Here is a 19,727-nt window from a genome sequence, read left to right as displayed (position 1 = left end):
CCGCCGCTGCCTGCCACCGCGCCGGTTTTTAATCGGATCGCATTTCCGGCGTGGACGAAGGGTGCTCTTAAACTGTCGCATGTATCTCAGTAAGCCTCTCCGCAACTCACGATTGCTTGATCGCGTTTATCAAGCCACAGTGACAATGAAAATCTGATATTAAAATAGAATCGGCGACTGGTTCTTCTTTCAACGAACAGGGACGCCCCTTTGTTGCCATCTTTTCCGAACTTATTGGTGGTTCCCGTTGCGTGTTCCGATATAAGAGTGGATCGCCTTGAAAATAAAGTGAGAGGAAACCCGTAAAAAAATGCCGTTATTTTATCAAGCATCAAAATTAACAGTCATCTGGAGCAAGTCTTCTACGAAAAAGATAAAGCTTTAACTTTTTGTAAGACAATGATTTTTTTTTAATTTTTTTTCGGAAAGGCGACTCTGCTTTGGCATTTAACAAATTTGTTTAAAATAGTAGTGATCGATAAGTTGGTATCGAATTAATGATCAGCAATAAGCTGTCTATGTTCCTTCTGATGAAAGAGACTCTCAAAACTCGTGCTCGTAGCTTTTGATTTTGTGCGAGTTTAATTGTATGGTTTGTGGAAGTTTATGATCGCTCGAAGGGTGGAGCGCATATAATACTCGGCATTTTTCGTCGTGAAAGGCGAGAAGTGCACCACGTGCGGACGGAAACGGTGTGTGTGTGGCACTGACGAAAGAACGGATTGGTTGAGTGTTGGAAAGTAAGTTTCTTTTCCTAGAGGGAGGTTTATTTTTGTCTCTGATCACACGCACATTTCGCAGAAACGTGGAAGTAACGATTGATAATGATCGAACGAATATAAAATGAAAAATATCAGCTCTTTCTCTTTTCTTTCCTCTGCTGAAGGAATTCGTTTCTTCCGCGAAACATTGCATGCTGCTTTAAATCAATTAACGCTAGTCACGTGCAGATTTGCGGTCTTGTCGATAAAATTATTTTATTTGCCTTACTAGTATCAACAATTATCCTTTCCATTTTTCTTGGTAAAATATTAAATATTCGCACTCAACAAATTCTAAAAAAATTCAATTACAAGTGATTAAACTCTGTGGAAGAAAAATTAAATATATTTTTCTTTCACATATTAAAAAAAAATTTTTCTTTCCCTTTCATTAGGTTGGAGAAAAAGTTCTGCGGAATTTTGTTAGCTCAAAATTATATACAGAATATATTTGTTGCGAAATTTTCGACTATCTGACGTGAAAGATTAAAGTTTTTCCTAAAAGTTCGTTTTTAAAAAATATTCCTACGACTTTTTGTTACCGAATTACACGCGGATTAAATAAAAGAGCATTCTGATTTTAAATTGCAGTACGATGATTTTTAATGGAGTTATGAGCAATCAAAGTCAGAACGCTCCTTTTTACTTAACCTGCGAGTAACTCAAGAACAAAAAATCATAGAAACATTTTAAAAAAACAATTTTGTAAGGAAAACTCCAAACTTTCACGATATAGATAGTCGAAAATTTTCGCAAATTTTTTTTGGCACGTGTTAGACCCACAAAGTGAGAAGAAAAATTTCCCTTTTTTTCAGCTCGTAGTTTTCTATATATAAAAATTACAAAACTCACGTAAATTCAAAAAATATAGTAATCATTCAAAAGTAGAGATTTCAAGCTTTTAAAACCTTTTCTTAAATTTAAATTTTGACCATTTTTAAAGAAGATATTGTATATATAATTTTGAGTTAACAAAATACCGCAGAACTTTCCCTTCAGCCCAATATAATAATACGAGTAGCTAAGATTTCTGCTTGGTAATAAGAAGAATTGAGTTAAAAAATGAGAAGTTTATTTTTTTCAAGAGAATATTATAGAATTGCACGTTTATGGTACAAAGCATTTAAAAAATGTGCTCTTCTTTTTCAATAATTTTTATAATTAAGCTCTTGATGATACAGTCACATCTCCCCGCTCGTGTTGTCCAATTGCTAGTTTGCTGATGCGGTTTATTCAACCGGCGATTGTGGGTATGTCGATCGCAATGAACCCGCAGGGTTAGTGCACCTTCTCTGATGTGGTTCTTGATGTATCTAGCGTCGAGTAAAGATTCTATATCTGATATTCAGAATCTGAGCGATTTTGTCAAAATCCTATGTGAGAGAAAGATATATATATAACTTCTCCTTGTATATATACTATCTCACTTTAACTTATACTGTGTCTCACTCTATAATCTTAATTAAAGTTATAGAGTGAAACAGTATAAGTTAAAGTAAGAGTAATAGTATATATACAGGGAGCAATTACACATATATATCTTTCTCTCCCATAGAATTTTGATAAAATCGCTCGCTATTATATAGAGACTCTAACACATCGAGCAAATTTCGATCGGATTATTCTCTCAATCATAACGACGAATGATAAAAACGTGAAAATATATTTTTGATTAAATTGTAAATTAGAAATTTTCGGAAAAGGTCGATCATCACCCTTCATCACCGTTAGGCACTTGAAAGTCAAGTTAGATAGGAATGGAGCTCACGTATCAGTACTTTGAGTCACTGGCACGGAGAAATATGTTCACGATAAAATTCCGATTAATGGCGCCTAGAACGCACACTCACCATCTAGAGAATTCCCTTATACGGACTTACGGGCACACGTTGTGATAACATTAAATTTGGTAAGAGTCTTCGATTCCCACGGGGTCTGCTATAGACCAGCTAGACTAGCTGCTAGACCATGAAATAGGGTCGTCCGACGAACGGCGAGGCGATTCGCCGTGGTCCCGCGTCGCGAGAGAGTCGATGACTCCTCTACGGTCGTCCTTAGTTTACCGGTCGATCGAACGGTCTCTCTCTCTCTCTCTCTCTCTCCCCCTCTCCCTCTCCCCCTCCGAATAGTTTTCTCGATTCGAATCATGACTACAACAATCTGGTCGTGGTCGTTGTTAGCGTTGTCAGCTAAACGATTCCGTGCGTCTCGCCGTCTGTGAGAACAATTAAAAAGAGCAGCATTCCCTTCATCGAGAAAGCTTTCTCTCCTTCGCTCTTAAAAGCTACTATGCAGCGACAACGGCTGTGGCTTCATCTCGGCGACATACTCTCGTCATGTCGCTAATATAAACCGACGTTTCCGCGACCAACTAACCATAACGTGACATACGGTCGCTTTATTAGAAAACGCCTTCGAGTATTTTTAGAAACTTCACACGACTATAAAACACGATCTTCCAGGATATATATATATGTGTGTATTTAAAAATTTAGCAAAATGCATAGAGCTGAAAATAATAATTTTGTTAAAATAATTATGTAGGCCGCTCAAGCTGATTGCTAGAATATCAGAACTTTGTCTAGCATTGCTCGTTATACTTAAGTGTCTCATATAATAATTTTAATGGTCCAACATAATTATTTTCAGATCTGTATCTATATAGCTAAAATTTTAAATACTTTAACGCAAAATTATTGTTTCCGTGTCTGTAATATTCTCGCCTGACTGATAAACTAATTCCATTTTCTGAATATTTTCCGAGTATTTTCCAAATATGATTTATTAAGATTTATATGTGTAATGATAATTTTTTACTTTGAAGTTTATAAACGTTGCTATTTTTTGTAATTTCTATTTTTTTGTAATTTCTAAAATAGATTAATTATCAAAATTACAGTACAAATTTCTGTAATTTTACGTAGAAGTAATTCACTAGCTTATATAGATTAAAACATACAAATAATGAAATCTAATTTGCTATAAGAAAACTGATCCCTATAATATATTTTAACACTATTTCATCGAAATTGAAAATCAGTCGGATAAATATAGATTCACGTAGCAACTGAAATTCTCATTGAGCAACACATGATCCACATTTCTCATCTCAATTTATTACACAATTTATATAGAAAACACCTTAATCTTTTTGAAATTAAATATAATCTTCTGAAAATTAAACATTAAATTAATAAATAAGTTTCCCACTTCGATCCACGAATAAATTTCGGAGCAACCGTCGTACAAATTCGCGATCAAAGTCCCGATGATCGCCAGTTCATCTTTTCTTCTTCGCTGTTTTTGCGACGTTTCGCATAAATCTGTAATTTTTTCATTTTAAAGATCCGCCTTGACTTAAAACACACGGTATTTCATCCCCCGGTATTAATCGACTAAACCGAGTCGAATGCTTCGAACACACGATCTAGCGGCATCCACCACGGCGCCGACTTTTGGCTTAAACCGGTTCTCCCGCCTCTCTTACGCGCTCGTTTGTGCACGTCATTCCGGAGCGTATCCTTTAACGGGACGAACACCGGGATTTCGTGGATTCGAGGAGTCGTGCGTGTAATCGCGATTACACCGTACCGGCTACTCTCACGGACTCTAATCTCGCGAACGCGGCGAGTCGACGGAAGTCGTGAGTTTCGGCCTTAACAACTCTCACATCTGACGCATTTTCTTTTTCTGCACATGGTAACGGAATAGCCGCTAGAAAGAGTTAACTGTAATCGATACTCAGTGCGCATCTGTGTTGTCTTTTTAAGTTTGTTGAGCGGTTTCACAGATTTAGTCGTTCCTGTCTTTGTATCTTTGGAGTATCGATTGGCGATTCCGTGTACATTTTTACAAACACAATTTTATTAAAACAAAAGCATGATGTATTTTCGTTAATAATGTTATTGTGAATTAATAAAATTATTTTCAATTAAAATAATGCTGATATAACATTTTTTTCGGTGTGGAATTTTTTCGTCTTTACACAGAAAATACGCGGATTATAGTTCGTTAGTATATTATAGTTCTTTAATATGTTTTATGATTTGACAATTGATTTGAAAATTCATAAAGATGTAGTGTGATTTGTTGCAAACTAAATAAATACGTCGTGTTTAATAAAGCAAATAAGATATATTGACATGTATGCGATATGCTTTAAAAAGAGATGTAATTGGAAGAGTGATTAATGTATTCTGTGGATGTATAATTTAATAATTATGCGAGAAACGATCTGATAGAGCATTGAATTGAAACGAGTTTACATCGTCCAACCACATTGTGATATTATAGCATTGCGTAAGTTGAGGATGTGTAATTAACCTTTGAATGAATTTTTAAGGAAAGAGTTACGCGTCTCTTCCTTTAATGATTCCACGTGATACGTGTGAACGGAAACAGGCGTAACGATAATTTGCCTAGAAACAACCGACGATAACAATTGGCTGCGATCCTATAAATAATGAACTAGTAAAGTGCGTATTATTACAAATTTAATTATCCATTCCGACTATCCGTTATCTTGATTTTCAAAAATCAGTCCTCAAATATTCGAGATATTACCAGAGAATCTAGTCGCGTCAGCGGAAGAATCGCTATTATTAAATATTATGCAAAATTATGTTAATCCTCGTTAGCGTCATTTTTTAGAAAGAAGAAACTTTTAAAGTTATTCTTCCACGATACGTGTGCCACGACAAAAATTGATAAATTCGCATGCGATTTTATAACTCAACGGAGTTGCAAAAATTCATCGCAAAAAGGCTTCATTATTCAAAACTATTTTGTCGATATGCATATAATAATCGACCAGAAACCGGTTTTGCCAAGAGTCGACTTTTTGTCTACGCCGATTTGGAAGGATATAAATTAGGGATAATAATGTGGATGCTATTTAGAAAGGGCGCTCAAAGCAAAAAACGATAGAATCTATCGACCCTTTCATTATAGCGAAAGGATTAGAATTTCGCTCTGTCTGCAAAAACAGTTTAGAATTTCATTTCTTGACTAAAACGTTCAGCAGAACTTCGTCGCGCAGTTGTTTGCTGAGAAAATATTTTTACATATTTTTCCAACAAACCATTTAACCGAGCATTTAACCGTGAAGATTCGGTTTGTACTAATATGAATGACACCGAAAAAAACGTCGTTCGAAGGCAATGCTACTGCCAATTGTTAATTATAAATATACGAAATACTCGCGTATGTCACATAAGGTCTGTTTTTTATTGCTGTACTATGAACCAGTGTAATAAGATGAAGTGAAACAAACGTAAATTTGTTTCACTTCAACTAATTGCACTGTGTGTACTAGTTCAGAAAGTGCAACAATAAAATACAGACTTATGATCGCATGCGAATTCGCAAACGAAACGTCGTATTTTTGGGCATGATTGTAAAAATAACAGACTGGCGCGGTTAATTCGTTGTGGAAATTCTAACGGCGTCGGGTTCTCATTTCTGGAGGTCCGCTATATATTTCACAACTTTCTATGCACAAAGCTTGCTTTGTTCCATTATCGTAAGTCGCCTGACCAAACATTAGATACCAATCATGCAAAAAGATTTTTCTTGAGTCGGTATAATATCCGTCGACCCGTGAATAATTGCAATAACTTATTAAGACCCGAGACTCCTTCTAACCGGAAAGATACGCTGCTTTCTAGATAACCGTAAATTACGCAATACTTAATCATAACCGTAAAATACAGTAAAATTTAAGATTCTATTTTGATAAGATTTTTTTCTCAATCATATTTTTTCTCAATTATATTTATAATCCGCTTTTATTTATACAGAGTGTTTTATTTTAATTAATTGAATCAATTTTCCCGGAAATTATTGGTTTCAAAAATTATGCAATTTGCACATTTTTTAAATAAAAAGCAACAATGTATTTTCTTTACACTAATTGATTCATCTCATATTTTGTGCATGAAATGTGCATTAAAGTACAGCTACCAAAAATTAATAGTTTACGAGATATTTCATAATTCACATGTCAAAATTTTCCAGAATAAAATATATCTTGTAAACTTTTAATTTTTCGATATCTCTACTTTAGTATTTTTATATAAAGAATAAAATAAAAAATCTCATATTATGTGAAAAAGTTATATAATTTCATTTAAAAAGGTGAAGATGACTTTCATATCTTTTTGTGACATCTAAAAAAGACAACGTGACCAAAATACATCCCTCGCTCGAAACCTTTCCATCTGAAACATTTTTTTGTATCATCAATAATTTCGAAAAATTGACTGAATTAATTAAAATGAAATACTCTATATATATTATATATAAAAGTAGGCTGTAAATAATTGGGAAAAAATAAAATTTTATCGTAAATACTAATTGATTTGTGCAATTAAGATCACATGAATACAAATCGACGTACACATTCGAACATCATTCAGTATTATAATGAAGCTTTTGCGTCTTCAGCAAGCAATGCTTCATTGTGAAAAATGAAATTCACAAACATTCGAGTATTAATTATTGACGTCATCAATTTGAGTCGGTAACGCTTAGCACGTGTGTGATTTCATTCTTTAAAACTGCCGCATAATTGTACATATTAGTTTCGGTTTCCTCGTGATTTCTAATTTAATCTTTAGCTATTATTTATAATTTGCTTTGGTTTCAGATTATCAAACCCGCTCGCATTCGTACCAGATATTCTTCCGTCGACGTTTCAAGGCAATGCGATATGACCATCTTCAACATTTCAAAAGAAAAGTTTGACGTAAGTTTCGCTATAAATCTGTTTTTATATTTGTCTGCTAATTGAAGTCATTGTTAAATATTAACGTATTAAGATTTGAAGATTTTATGTAAAAGAGAAATAACTAATTAGTTAAAAGTCAGCTTCGCAAAAAGGAACGAAGATTAAATATAGACGAAGTTTGTTTTACAAATAATATGAGAACATAAATCAAGGTCCATCGCTCGTAGAATTCGCGTTTCGTCAAATACGTCTATAGATCTCTGTCTCGTCCATAGATCTCTGTCCAGACAGGATATCGTTTATTCCTGCTACAAGTCTCCCTTCTACCAAAGATTTCTTAGAAAGCAGTATTTAAGATACAAAGTCTGCAGCGTTTATTAATATAAAGCTGTATAATATGTACCAGTACTTCCTAATTTACGACATAATGTGACGGTAAATAATAGCAAACTAATATATCACATGACAAGTTTTAATAAATTATTGTATCCATAAACAGAATGTAACACTTTTATTTAAAAAAAATATTATATATATATAAAAGCAAAAAAGAATTAAATTTGTAATACATATAATAAAGAAAAATGTAATTCTTTTTCTAAAAAAAATTTTGGATCAAATAGAATAACATATGTAGGATATGGAGAATTTTTAAGAAATAAATAATTTTTATCTAAAATATCCTTAATAATATAAAATAATAATACAAAATAATTTTATCCACAGGATGGAATTTTTTACATTATGAAGAAAGTTTCTTCATTCTAGTAACGGATACAGCGATGGGATTGGGAGGATATCCTCTGACGAGACTAAATCTAATTATTATACCTGAGTTGGCGATAGCGGGCACCATGACAAGGATGAACCCGACCGAAGACCCAGGGACCCCTAAAGAGTGCAAATGGGAGAGGTGACGTATCACCCAGTGATGCGTAAACGGCGTGGAGTGGGCAGCGCCTTTTTGGGCCTCCTCGTGGGCCTGATCCTGGGTTTTCTGATCCTCAGCTATCGTCTGATCGTCTTCAATCAGCAGCAACAGGTCGCCATTTGGACTTCCATGCCCGCTTTTCGGTCATCGTTAAAAACATCAGCGCAAAACATGCCGTGGATGAGAGACGACGAGCGAATCGACAAATCCACTTCGAATCTAGTGTTTGTGGGCGTAATGACAGCTCAAAAGTATCTGGATACGCGAGCCAAAGCCGTCTACGAGACGTGGGGCAAGGAATTACCCGGCAAAATAGCCTTCTTCTCGTCGGAGTCTTCGACGGTTCCTGAAAATTGCCCGGATTTGCCTCTAGTGCCGCTTCCACGAGTGGATGACACCTATCCACCGCAAAAGAAGTCCTTTATGATGTTACAATACATGTGGAACAACTTTGGCGATCGCTTCGAGTGGTTTTTGAGAGCAGACGATGACGTATATGTGAGACCAGACCGATTGGAAACGCTGCTGAGATCTATCGATTCTCGAAGGGCGATGTACATCGGACAGGCCGGCAGAGGGAACTCAGAGGAGTTCGGACTGCTGTCGTTAGAGTATGATGAGAACTTCTGCATGGGTGGCCCGGGAGTAGTGCTATCCAGAGAAACACTGAGGAGGATCGTGCCACACATCAAGTACTGCCTGCGTCATTTGTACACCACGCACGAGGACGTCGAGCTGGGAAGATGCGTAAAAAAGTACGCTGGAATCCCCTGCACTTGGAGCTACGAGGTAATTCCTTTTTGATCATGATGTTTACAGAAGAACGACATTAGGGTGATCATATTATATTACAAGGGATCTGCAAACAAATAAAATTAAGAAGATTAAACAGAAAAATTTAGTTTCTAAATCGTTGAAAAATATTCTTAGGAAATATTTTTGAAGTTTACGAAAGTCTCCTTTTTTTCTTCGATATATTCTATATTTCCTAAAAATCTATAATAGCTTGGAAATAATTCTTTTCAAATCAAGAAACGATTTTTTTTCACTTGTTAATATATGACAATAATAAAATAGAAACGAGATAAATGTTCGAAAGATTTATTTGTAAAGCTTATTTTTATTTCTTCTCTTTGAAGAATGCTTACACTTTGCTATCGATTTATTTGTTTTATCACCAAGAACAAGTATACGTCGTGTAACAGATAGGCAACCCAAACGTTTTATCTTATCATGAGTTGATAGAAGTATATGTATATAAGTAGATCTCGCTGATTATTAAAACATTATTGTACCCTGGTTTCGTGCATATTTATCGAAATCACCGTTTTCCTGTTTTGAAACGATGACTTATCTTTAATAAAACTTTGTAACTGCGACATTCGGTCTGAAACATCCAAACTATGATGTTAATCTTTAATTTCTTTCATTTCCAACCAATTCGATCTATATTAATTCCGCTGTTGTTCATATTTCGATATGCACTGCCAGTACTGAAAATCTATAGTATACATAAAATAAATTATAGATTTTCAGTACTGATAATGTATATTGGAACACGGCTATTGTATCGATAGTAACAAAAAATTTTCTTTTGTGTTTTTTTTGCGAACTGTTAAACCATTTTATCGGTTTTATTGTCACTCGCGTGATACTAAAGCTATTCTGGTCATCCAATTTCTTCCTTCGAGGCTCCACCGCAAGCACTCGCAGAAACGCATGTACGTGACACGAAACGATTTGTTGATTAACACATACGCAAGGAAGATTAGACGCCGCTAGTTTATCCGTTGTACACACTTCTTCTGCGCTTCTCAACTCACAATGATCGGACTAGAGTGCTGCAAACCAACGTGCAAATTGCGTATCGCACTGAAGCAGTGTTTGGCTTTGATCTCAAAATATCTTTCTTCTTTGGAGAACTGAATTTTCGCACAATGGTGCCTCGGTAATAGTCTGTTCTTTTTTAGACATTAACGATCACCCATGATTGAATTACATATTAAAATCCAAAAATTTCTGGCTCGAATATGTAAAAAAGATAATAAAATAAAACAATCACTTTCATTTTTTAATATAGGTAATTATCTTTTATTTCAATACATTTTTAAAAATAAAATAAATTAATTTTTATATATACTACTAGACATAATATCCTTGAGATATCCTTAGAAACTTCACTACTTAAAATATCCCGATGCATTTCTCTCGCAATCGTTCATTGATAGTTCAATTATTTCCTCATTGAACAATTCGTCATTTCAAATTGTTAAAGGGTTAATTTCCTTTAAAACTAACTGGTTAAATCTCAAATTAAATTATGCGTAACTTGATCAGGAATCAGGACGCGATGCTCACATAATGGGCGTATAACCCATACGTCATCGTCGATTTAAATATACGTACCGCGCGCATCTGCATTATGTACCGGGCACGTCCGTAGCGGATTAAGCTGGAAGGTACAAATGAGGATGTTAGTCGTTGAGTAAAAGTGAATTGTACCCTGCTAACCCAGTGGCCAGATCGAGCTATTCTTCTTCGTCTTGGTACTCGCGATCATATTAGACTGTACCGCTTAAGTAACAATTTAACAACACGAAGTGCTTTAAAGCGCATATCGCGATAATCAAGTAGAATTGATGCGCGAACTCCAAAGAGGATTCAAATAAAAGGATAGATTTTGTAATAAAATAAAAAAATCTGTTCGAGAAGAATCATAAATTTTGATATCGCAAATGTATATAAACATGAAATAAGTATAAACAATTTTATAACTGATAATATAATGAAGTCATACGTTTAATTCGTAAAATAAAGTTTATCACGCAAATTAAATAATTTGAACCATTTTAATTTCGCGAAAATAAGTTTGAAAGAAGAAAAACAAAATTTTAATCCTGGGTTTCTTTTATATACATTTAGAAAAATATACTATAAATCCTTCTCAAAACAGACACATCAACTTTGAAATAACAGAGACGAGTATTAAGAACGGCAACGGCGACGATGAATTCGAAGACGTATGCATAAGTAAACGCGTTTAACAATTCATTCGTTAATACAATCATCCATTATTCATTCGAAAAGGCGAAAGCGCGATGACACTGTCTCGGTACGACCGCGATGCACTTGCGTAGGTGGTATGGCTTCCGATGCACGTTCATATCACTGTCACGACGAAAGGTAAAGTGCACGGATGAGGATGTCACTCGTTAGGCCCGAACAAATCGTAGCCTGCTGACCCACAGAGTTAGACCATCTATTCCCGTCTTGAAACTCGACGTAAGGTCAAAACACTTAACATATTCATCCCATCCGTCTTTAGATTTTGATGAAATAAAAGATATTTATTTGATCTAAATGGGGTTGATAAATCGTTCTGTTATTCCATGAAATAGATTAATAAAAGAGAAAGGAGAAAGAGAGAGAAATAAACAGATAGAGATAGATAAAAGCGTTTATTACCATTCTAGAGCAAGCCCTCTAAAAAACATAAAAGTAAGTAAAGAGAAAAGTAAAAGAACAAAAATATACAAATAGCAAAAATAATACAAAAAATATATGAAAATAAAAAAAAACTATAAGTTATACAAAGCAAAGAAAGAAAATGAAGGATAGCAAAGTAAATGGCGGCTACAAATAAAAAATCGGAGTAAATTACAAGAAAAAGAATTATTCAAAATTAGGACACAGAAACCTTGAATAAATTTAAATTATGTCTGTAAATATTAAAGTATCAGTTTAATTGTCGTAATATTCATAAGCATGTAAATATAAAATGCATAATTCTTGAAGAAAGACAGATAAAAATATACCCTAAAAAGTATATTCTAAAAAAAGATCGGAATTTTTTAAATTATTACTTCACTTTCTTTCAACGAGTCTTTCGAATTGGAAGGTGCTTTTCGAGAAAGCGCAACGTTCAAACAAAATTCTTCTACAAAATTCTAAGCGTGATAGATTTCTTTACGTAACTGCCAGAGCAAGTCATGCGAGCGACTTTTTGAAATACTCATCAAGAGACGCCGATGTAATTCTAACAAAACGAAACAAGAAACCACCACACCCATCGTTGTGATTAACACCCGCATCGCGGGTTTGACGTTTCGGTCAGGCGTTCGGAATAGGACGTTCTATGGTAATCATTGGCTACGTTTACATCGTGCACTTAGTCTGCGACCTATACGATAAGTATCTTTGTTTAATATACAGGATAAACAAGGACGCGTATAAGTCGCGGCCTAAATGCACGATGTAAACCTAGCCATTATAGGTCGCGGTCGTAGTACGCGCACAGATAGGAAGTTTGACAGGTTCGTACTTCTACTCCGTTTCTCTGCCCGCGTGTTAATTGCACGTTTGACGATACGCTTCGCTTGCGCATGTATTCAGACATTCAGGACGAATTAATATACCGGGCTCCCGCGGAATAAAAAGTCGACATAAAAGTCCTAATCGAATAATTCCTCGTGCTTGAATTAATTTTTACTAGCAGCGAAACGCGTGAAAAACGTCAAATAAGAGAAACGCCAAGAATTGCCAAATTTCAATACAAAAGACTTTGTCTACTACTTTAATTATTTATTTTAATTATTTGTGTTATTTAATTATTATTTGGAGATTTTCTTTGTTATGTATTCATAGTTTGGAAATTAATTTATTTTTATCTCAAAGATGACAAAATTACGTGATAAATTTATGAACAATGCTTTGATTTCTTTTTAACAATGAAGAGCTGCCATGTTTTAATGTTTTCACTATTATTGAATAAAGTCTTATTATATCTGCTAAATTTAAAAAAGTGAAAAAATACGTATGGAATGAAGAAAAAATTATTTAAAATAATTATAGTATGTATCGTGCATTAAAAATAAAATACGGTTTTATCATATTACTTACATTATCATTGCTCAACTCTTGAAATAGGCGATACTCATAATATATTCATGATATATGATTCCGCACAGATGCAGTCGATTCTTTATCATAATAGCAGCGGGGCCCAGGCGTTCACCGGAAATCTCAAGAAAAAGGAGGTTCATCGTGCCATTACTTTGCATCCTGTGAAAAGTCCGCCTCACATGTACAGGCTGCACAATTACATGAGGGTTTGTATTGCATCACGTATCATAATTACGGTAAACACTACCGCGGTTATGTGAAAAAAAAAACTGCATTACCTATCTGTGAACTGTTAAGTAATTTGATAACCGTTAGCGAACGAAGTAACGTAAGCGATGCAAGAAATAAATCGCCTCGCAATTCTTACAATTAGTTCATATCTCCGACGTCGTAATTGCCGCTTTGGTGCAAATGCGTTTATTACTAAAAAGTTATCTTTGCAAAAATTATACTGTGCAATATATTCCACCAGGGATTACGAATACAAGACCTGCAGCAAGAGAGAATTCGTTTACACAGGGACATTTACACGATGGCCCAGGTGTTGGGAGTAAGCCTGGAAGCCTTGAAGAACTACGAAATAGCGGAGGGCGTACGTCTCTTTCCGGTCGATTCTAATTCTAAGGATTATCCCGGCGACACGGACACACTGGGTATGATATCTTACTTCCGTCATTATAAACCACCGATAAGAGCCGAACTTGCGTTCCCTCTTTCCTTTTCTCTTTTTGTACAGGCGGTATTTATTTATAGTCGGTTCTTATTTAAGACTATCTCAAGTACAATCTTAAAATGTCATGAACCAATCAAAAAACCGTATTAGTATCTTACGATATTACTTAAAACGGATTTGAAATAAGATTGTGAATACGGCCTATATATGCATTTTTTTTATTTTCATTTTCTTCTGACAAGAGTAAAACTTGTAAAAATCATTTAAATGATATTATTCTTTAGATTTATTTATATATTATATTTTTATAAAATTATGCGTTTACTTCAATTTGCAACTGCGATTTTTTTTTATATTAACATTCTCGTGCAGCTTTTTAATAAGTATTTCGTCGATCCCTTCTCAGGCTTGTAAATACATGCATAACTGTTTATCTAATGATGTTCCGCATTGTTATATTCTGCATGCCTTTATTATATATGTTCATACATTATCATCACTTCCTCTATTTAAATTCCTACCATTTTCCAAACCATAAAATCTCTTTAGAACGTTAATAACGTTCTAACATATTTTTCGATCGTAAAATTTTTACTGCATATTGCTATTAAATTAACACTTACCGTTTATTGCGTACTTACACAATTATGGTTATCTGTCACGTTAATGCACGGCTTGCACCGACGGGACAACACGTCAAATTATATCCCAAAGGGATTGTAACTCTATTTGAAATTGAATATGCAATCTCGGAGACGCAAGAATCATAACGCGTGACTTTGTATCGTCGCATAGCTTCTCATGTTACATTTCATCGACAACGTTTCGCTTGCAGATCTAAATTCCATGAGAAATAAATTAAAGAGACCTGTGCAAGTTTTAATATTGGCAAAAATTGATTCCGTGATCTCATCAATTCTTGATCTTCGAAGAATTAATCTTGTAATTGTTAATCTTTTACCTTCAGAACTTTCAAGAAAACAAAAATAAATAAATAAATCATTTCCACAGAAAAGAAATACTAAAATAATTTTTGTCACACTTGATATTTACTCGTTAAATAATGAGAGTATGTTGAAATTAGAAAATAATAAAGGAAAATCCAAAGATTTAAAAATAAATCCCTGATACTTAAAATTTATAAAAAAAAGATCTCTTATAATTTAATGTTTTCTTGTAATAATGTTTCAATCACAAAAATACACTATCTTGATTAGACGTTTCAAAAATTAATATCGTTCAGTTTGATTATTTTATATGAGTTGATTTAACAGGATTGGAACTAAGCATACGCGTCGATATATTTATCAAATACAAATAATTGAGAAAGACTCTCTCTATTTTTATTCCAACCATTTCTTATATTTTTCATACTTTTCCCAGATTTGGCGATTGCCATATTATCGCGTTGACTCATATATATAACTTATATACATGAGTACGTCGCAATAAATTAGAATTAACCGACTGAAAACTAAGTTGAGCATAGTTTGCTAATAAAATGCTGTAATCGAGATTACAGGTCACGGAACATTGAGATCCTAGAGGAAATTTACCACATTTATTTGCTCCCTTCAATTAATTTTCTGTCATTTTCATAACGCTTGGTACAAAGAAATGCGATTTTTATATCGAACACGTAATTCAACGTAGTCACGGATTAGCAACACTGTGGTTAATTATAAAAATTATACGTATAAAGCTTGACGTTTTTTTTTATTTTCAAGCTACCAAATGAAATTATTACGTTCTTACAGTTCCAAACCGTAAATATAATTTACAATATCGATACTGTCTTAAAAATCGACTCAATAAAATTAACAGTAATTTATATTTACCCTAATATTGAATTTTTAATCTTCTTATTAATATTGTTTTTCGTATTCTTTATATACAATTAGAAAAAAGAAATCTTTATTATTTATTATAATAAATCATAGTATAATGAATTGTATGATTTCGTGTCGAATATTGCAAAAATGATGAACTTCAGCATATTTTAATTTTCAAATTTTTTAAATTTTTTAATTGTTTTTGATCTCGAATTTGCAAAGTATTTTTAAGAAGTTTTAACATTCGGTGTTAAATACAGAGAAACCGGTTGGATTCATTGATTCGCTAAAAAAATCTTGTTTGTGCAGGTGTACCGGCGAGTCTTCGTTCGTTCAAACCGGCTACGAGTGACGAAGTGATCCCGTGGGACTTTCTCTTGAAATTAGAATACAGTTTGACTGATTCTAATCCCAGGCGACGTATTCATAGCGACATCAAAGAAGGCCTGGAAGATATTACCAGGGAGGTCATGGCTTCCATTAATTCCTATTCAAGGCAACGGGGCCGCATAGTCGAAGAACGGTCTGCTCTTTACGGATACAGGAGGGTAAATTCTTACGGAGCTGATACAATATTAGATCTTCTGTTGGTTTATCGAAAGTACCGGGGCAGGAAGGTCACTCTTCCCGTTCGAAGACACGTTTATCTCCATCAACATTTTACCGGTACGATTACTCATGTTTTTAACATTTATATATGTCGCAGTGTTAACTCAGTAAATGTATACTGTAGTCTGCTGTAGTCAATATATACATTTTTTAGGTGCATATATTTACTAAAGTTAACACTTTAATTATGACGTATATAGAGTGAAATTATTATATCAAAAATTAATTAATCTTTTAATATCCACGAGACATATTTTTCTGTCATGTGTTAAATAATAATGTTACACGTAAGCGTTAATCAAAATATGAACATCCCCTAATGTTTAAGTAATTAAATTATCAGAGTACATTTGTTTGAAACACAAAATTGTAATTGCTCTGCCTTAAAAGTAACATAAGTTGTAATTTATTGAGTTATGATTTTATGCATATAGCCATTTTAATTAAAATAAAAGATTTCGTTAGGTTCTAACATAATTGATTTATAATGACATATGAAGAAATATTATTGAAAGAGCTATTACTAAATACTAGTTTAAATTTAACAGACATTAAATGTTCTCGCAGGATTAGAGATGCGCGAGACAGTAAATGGCATCGAAGTTCAACCACGACAGAAATCAGATGACAAATCTATTCATAGTTTACTGCACGGTGGCTTTCTGAATCTCAATTTCAACTCTCAAGAGGAAGATCCGGTGCAAAGCAAGATCATCAATTTTATCCTACCTCTGTCAGGCCGCTACGAGATCTTCCAAAGGTTCCTCCAAAATTACGAGGATATCTGTTTGACTAGCGGCGAGAAGACGTCATTGCTCGTCGTACTCTACCAGCACAAAAGTGAGAACACCTTTAACAAAACAATAGATTTGATTGAGCAGCTCAAGTACAAATATCGCAGTGCCAGCATAGAGATTCTACCGGTCTCCGGGGACTTTTCGAGAGCTCGAGCTCTGGACTTGGGTGCGTCGAAGTTGCAGGCCGATGATTTAATGCTGTTCATCGACGTGGACGTTGTATTCACGGGCTCAGCGCTGAACAGGATGCGCCTGAACACGCTACCAGGCCGAAGAATATATTTTCCGATAGTCTTTAGTCAGTATGATCCTAAAGTCGTTTACGGCGACGCCAGGAAGCAGGACAAGTTCATCATAAACGAGATCTCCGGACACTGGAGGCAGTACGGTTTCGGAATAGTTTCACTGTACAAGAGTGACTACCGTACTGTGGGCGGTTTGGATCTCTCGATTCAAGGCTGGGGCAAAGAGGACGTGGAATTCTTCGAAAAGGCAGTTAAGTCAGGCCTCGATGTCTTTAGGGCGGCGGACAGGCATCTGGTGCACGTATATCACGAGATAGAGTGCAGCAGAGAGCTCTCTAGCCTCCAATTCTCCATGTGCATGGGATCCAAGGCTGATACGTACGCCGGAGTCGAAACTTTGGCCAACATGATTTACAGTAACCCGAACATATTACGCTTCGCCAAAGATAGGAGACAGAAGAAGACGAACCCTGCTGGTTAATGATGAATCTGTCAAATTGAAATTATCGGCTGTTGAATACAATTTTATTAGAAATCGTAGGGGAAATTGTAAAAATATTTTTCTCATTACGCACTCGCGCCTCGATAGTGACTTCAGTTACACGAATGTAACATCGAAGGGAACCGAATCATGAACTTTTCGGGTGTCAGAGTATCTTGTTAGTCATAACTGTTTGTGTAAATATGGAGTACGTTTGTCTGAGTCACGCAAGCAAATAAAAAAATCAATACCAATATTTTATTGTATGGCGAAATGTATATATCGAAGCTTCAATCGAGAAAACAATTTTCTAAAGTTTGATCAAATATGGTGTCACGATTTTCGAAGACAGCTAATCGAAGAAAATAGATAGAAAACAGATAAATCTGGCGATCGATAAAGATCACCAAAGTCATTGCAGGCATCCGTGGTGAAAAAATATTCATAATATCTCATAAAATTATTTAGAATTTTTTATATTTTAAATTTATGAAAATTTCTAAAAAAATATCTTGAAATTCTTTAAATTTTTTATGTTTTCTTTAAAAATTATAAATTAAAAAATTTTAAGGTATTTCAGAATTCACGTAAAAATTTTAGAAAAGATGTAAACTTTTTCAACATTTTGGAAAGTATTTCAGATCATTTAATCTGAAAAATTTTCTAAAAAATTAATATATAAAAATTATGAAAAATTATAAAATTTATATAAAAATTCTGAAGAGTCATACAAAGAGTTCTAAGAAAAATTTTCACCAAGGATGCTAATAAAATTGTTACGTTAAGAAAATATGTAATATAGTTTTCGTCATTAGTTTATGTGATGATATTACCTTCTACGCCTAATGATCTTTTCTTTTAGCTTTCTTGAGGCTAAAAACAAATAAATGTCGTTCTCTTTTACAAATACAATGGCCGACAGTCTACAGAAATCACGCGTAATGATAAGCATTTATAAAATCGTCAGCCTCTTAGATAGTAAATTTAAGTTTTATAAGTAAATGTGATATTATCGTGCCTTTAAAATATTTCTTCACAATTTCATGTGTACTGCCAAATGTAAACACACCGTTACAAGTATTGACATAGATGTAGATACTCCTAAATTGTCGCATTACGCGCTTTGCATTTTATATTATACATTTATACGTAAAAAGTCCTGTCTGCAATAATTGGAATAATACTCACGCTTTACTGAATAAAATTCTTATGTTAAGTAATAATATCATTTTTAATACTTTTCATTCTCTAAACTTGCTTATATAAAAAAACACACCTCGAAAAATCTTTCTTGAATGTCATTATTTTAAACGAAGTATTTAATTATTTGGTACACAATACAAAATATCTATATAAAACTTAAATCTATTAACCCTTCATGGTCACACTTCTAAAAAGCCACACGTTGGTTACTCTGACTTAAAATGACTCGACCCATCTTTAAAGTGTTACTAAATCGACAGTATTAGTTGCAATGATTTTAAAAAAATACAGTATATAATTTCATCTTTCAAGAAAATGGAACAATGATGTTTTTATGAAAAATTTAATTTTAACATTTAAAAAAAATCTTAAACATGTATTAGAATTTAGCGTGAAAGTTACATATACATCGTCTTTCACGTTAAATTCTAATATATGTTTACGATTTTTTTTAGTGTTAAAAATGAATTTTTCATAAAATGTTCATAAAATTTTAACACAATGTGACCATGAAGGGTTAAAACAATATTTATACTTGTTTATTAATTTACATCATATAATCAATT

At 33.9% G+C, this 19,727-nt stretch overlaps 1 protein-coding gene across 5 annotated transcripts in view; it reads left to right on the top strand.

Moving 5' to 3' along the window:
* Chsy (Chondroitin sulfate synthase) overlaps positions 1-18,383 on the top strand; it is an 18,611-nt gene extending 228 nt beyond the window's left edge. The window contains exons 1-7 of one of the 5 annotated variants that reach the window (XM_018452688.1): positions 7-89; positions 7,408-7,506; positions 8,215-9,208; positions 13,387-13,527; positions 13,794-13,974; positions 16,136-16,492; positions 17,003-18,383. In XM_018452688.1, coding sequence (XP_018308190.1) covers positions 8,393-9,208; positions 13,387-13,527; positions 13,794-13,974; positions 16,136-16,492; positions 17,003-17,958 — 2,451 coding nt within the window. In that variant the 5' untranslated portion in view covers positions 7-89; positions 7,408-7,506; positions 8,215-8,392 and the 3' untranslated portion in view covers positions 17,959-18,383. Of the gene's footprint in view, positions 1-6; positions 90-215; positions 289-315; positions 741-7,407; positions 7,507-8,214; positions 9,209-13,386; positions 13,528-13,793; positions 13,975-16,135; positions 16,493-17,002 lie in introns of those variants that run through there. The other 4 variants (XM_018452690.1, XM_018452691.1, XM_018452687.1 and 1 more) reach the window with 4 other exon arrangements.
* The last annotated feature ends 1,344 nt before the right edge of the window (positions 18,384-19,727 follow it).

This window comes from Mycetomoellerius zeteki, unplaced genomic scaffold (assembly GCF_001594055.1).
Source record: "Mycetomoellerius zeteki isolate Tzet28-1 unplaced genomic scaffold, Tzet1.0 scaffold35, whole genome shotgun sequence".
Classification (NCBI taxonomy): domain Eukaryota; kingdom Metazoa; phylum Arthropoda; class Insecta; order Hymenoptera; family Formicidae; genus Mycetomoellerius; species Mycetomoellerius zeteki.
The sequence above is the reverse complement of the archived record's forward strand: the minus strand, read 5'-3'. Positions and strand labels throughout refer to the sequence as shown.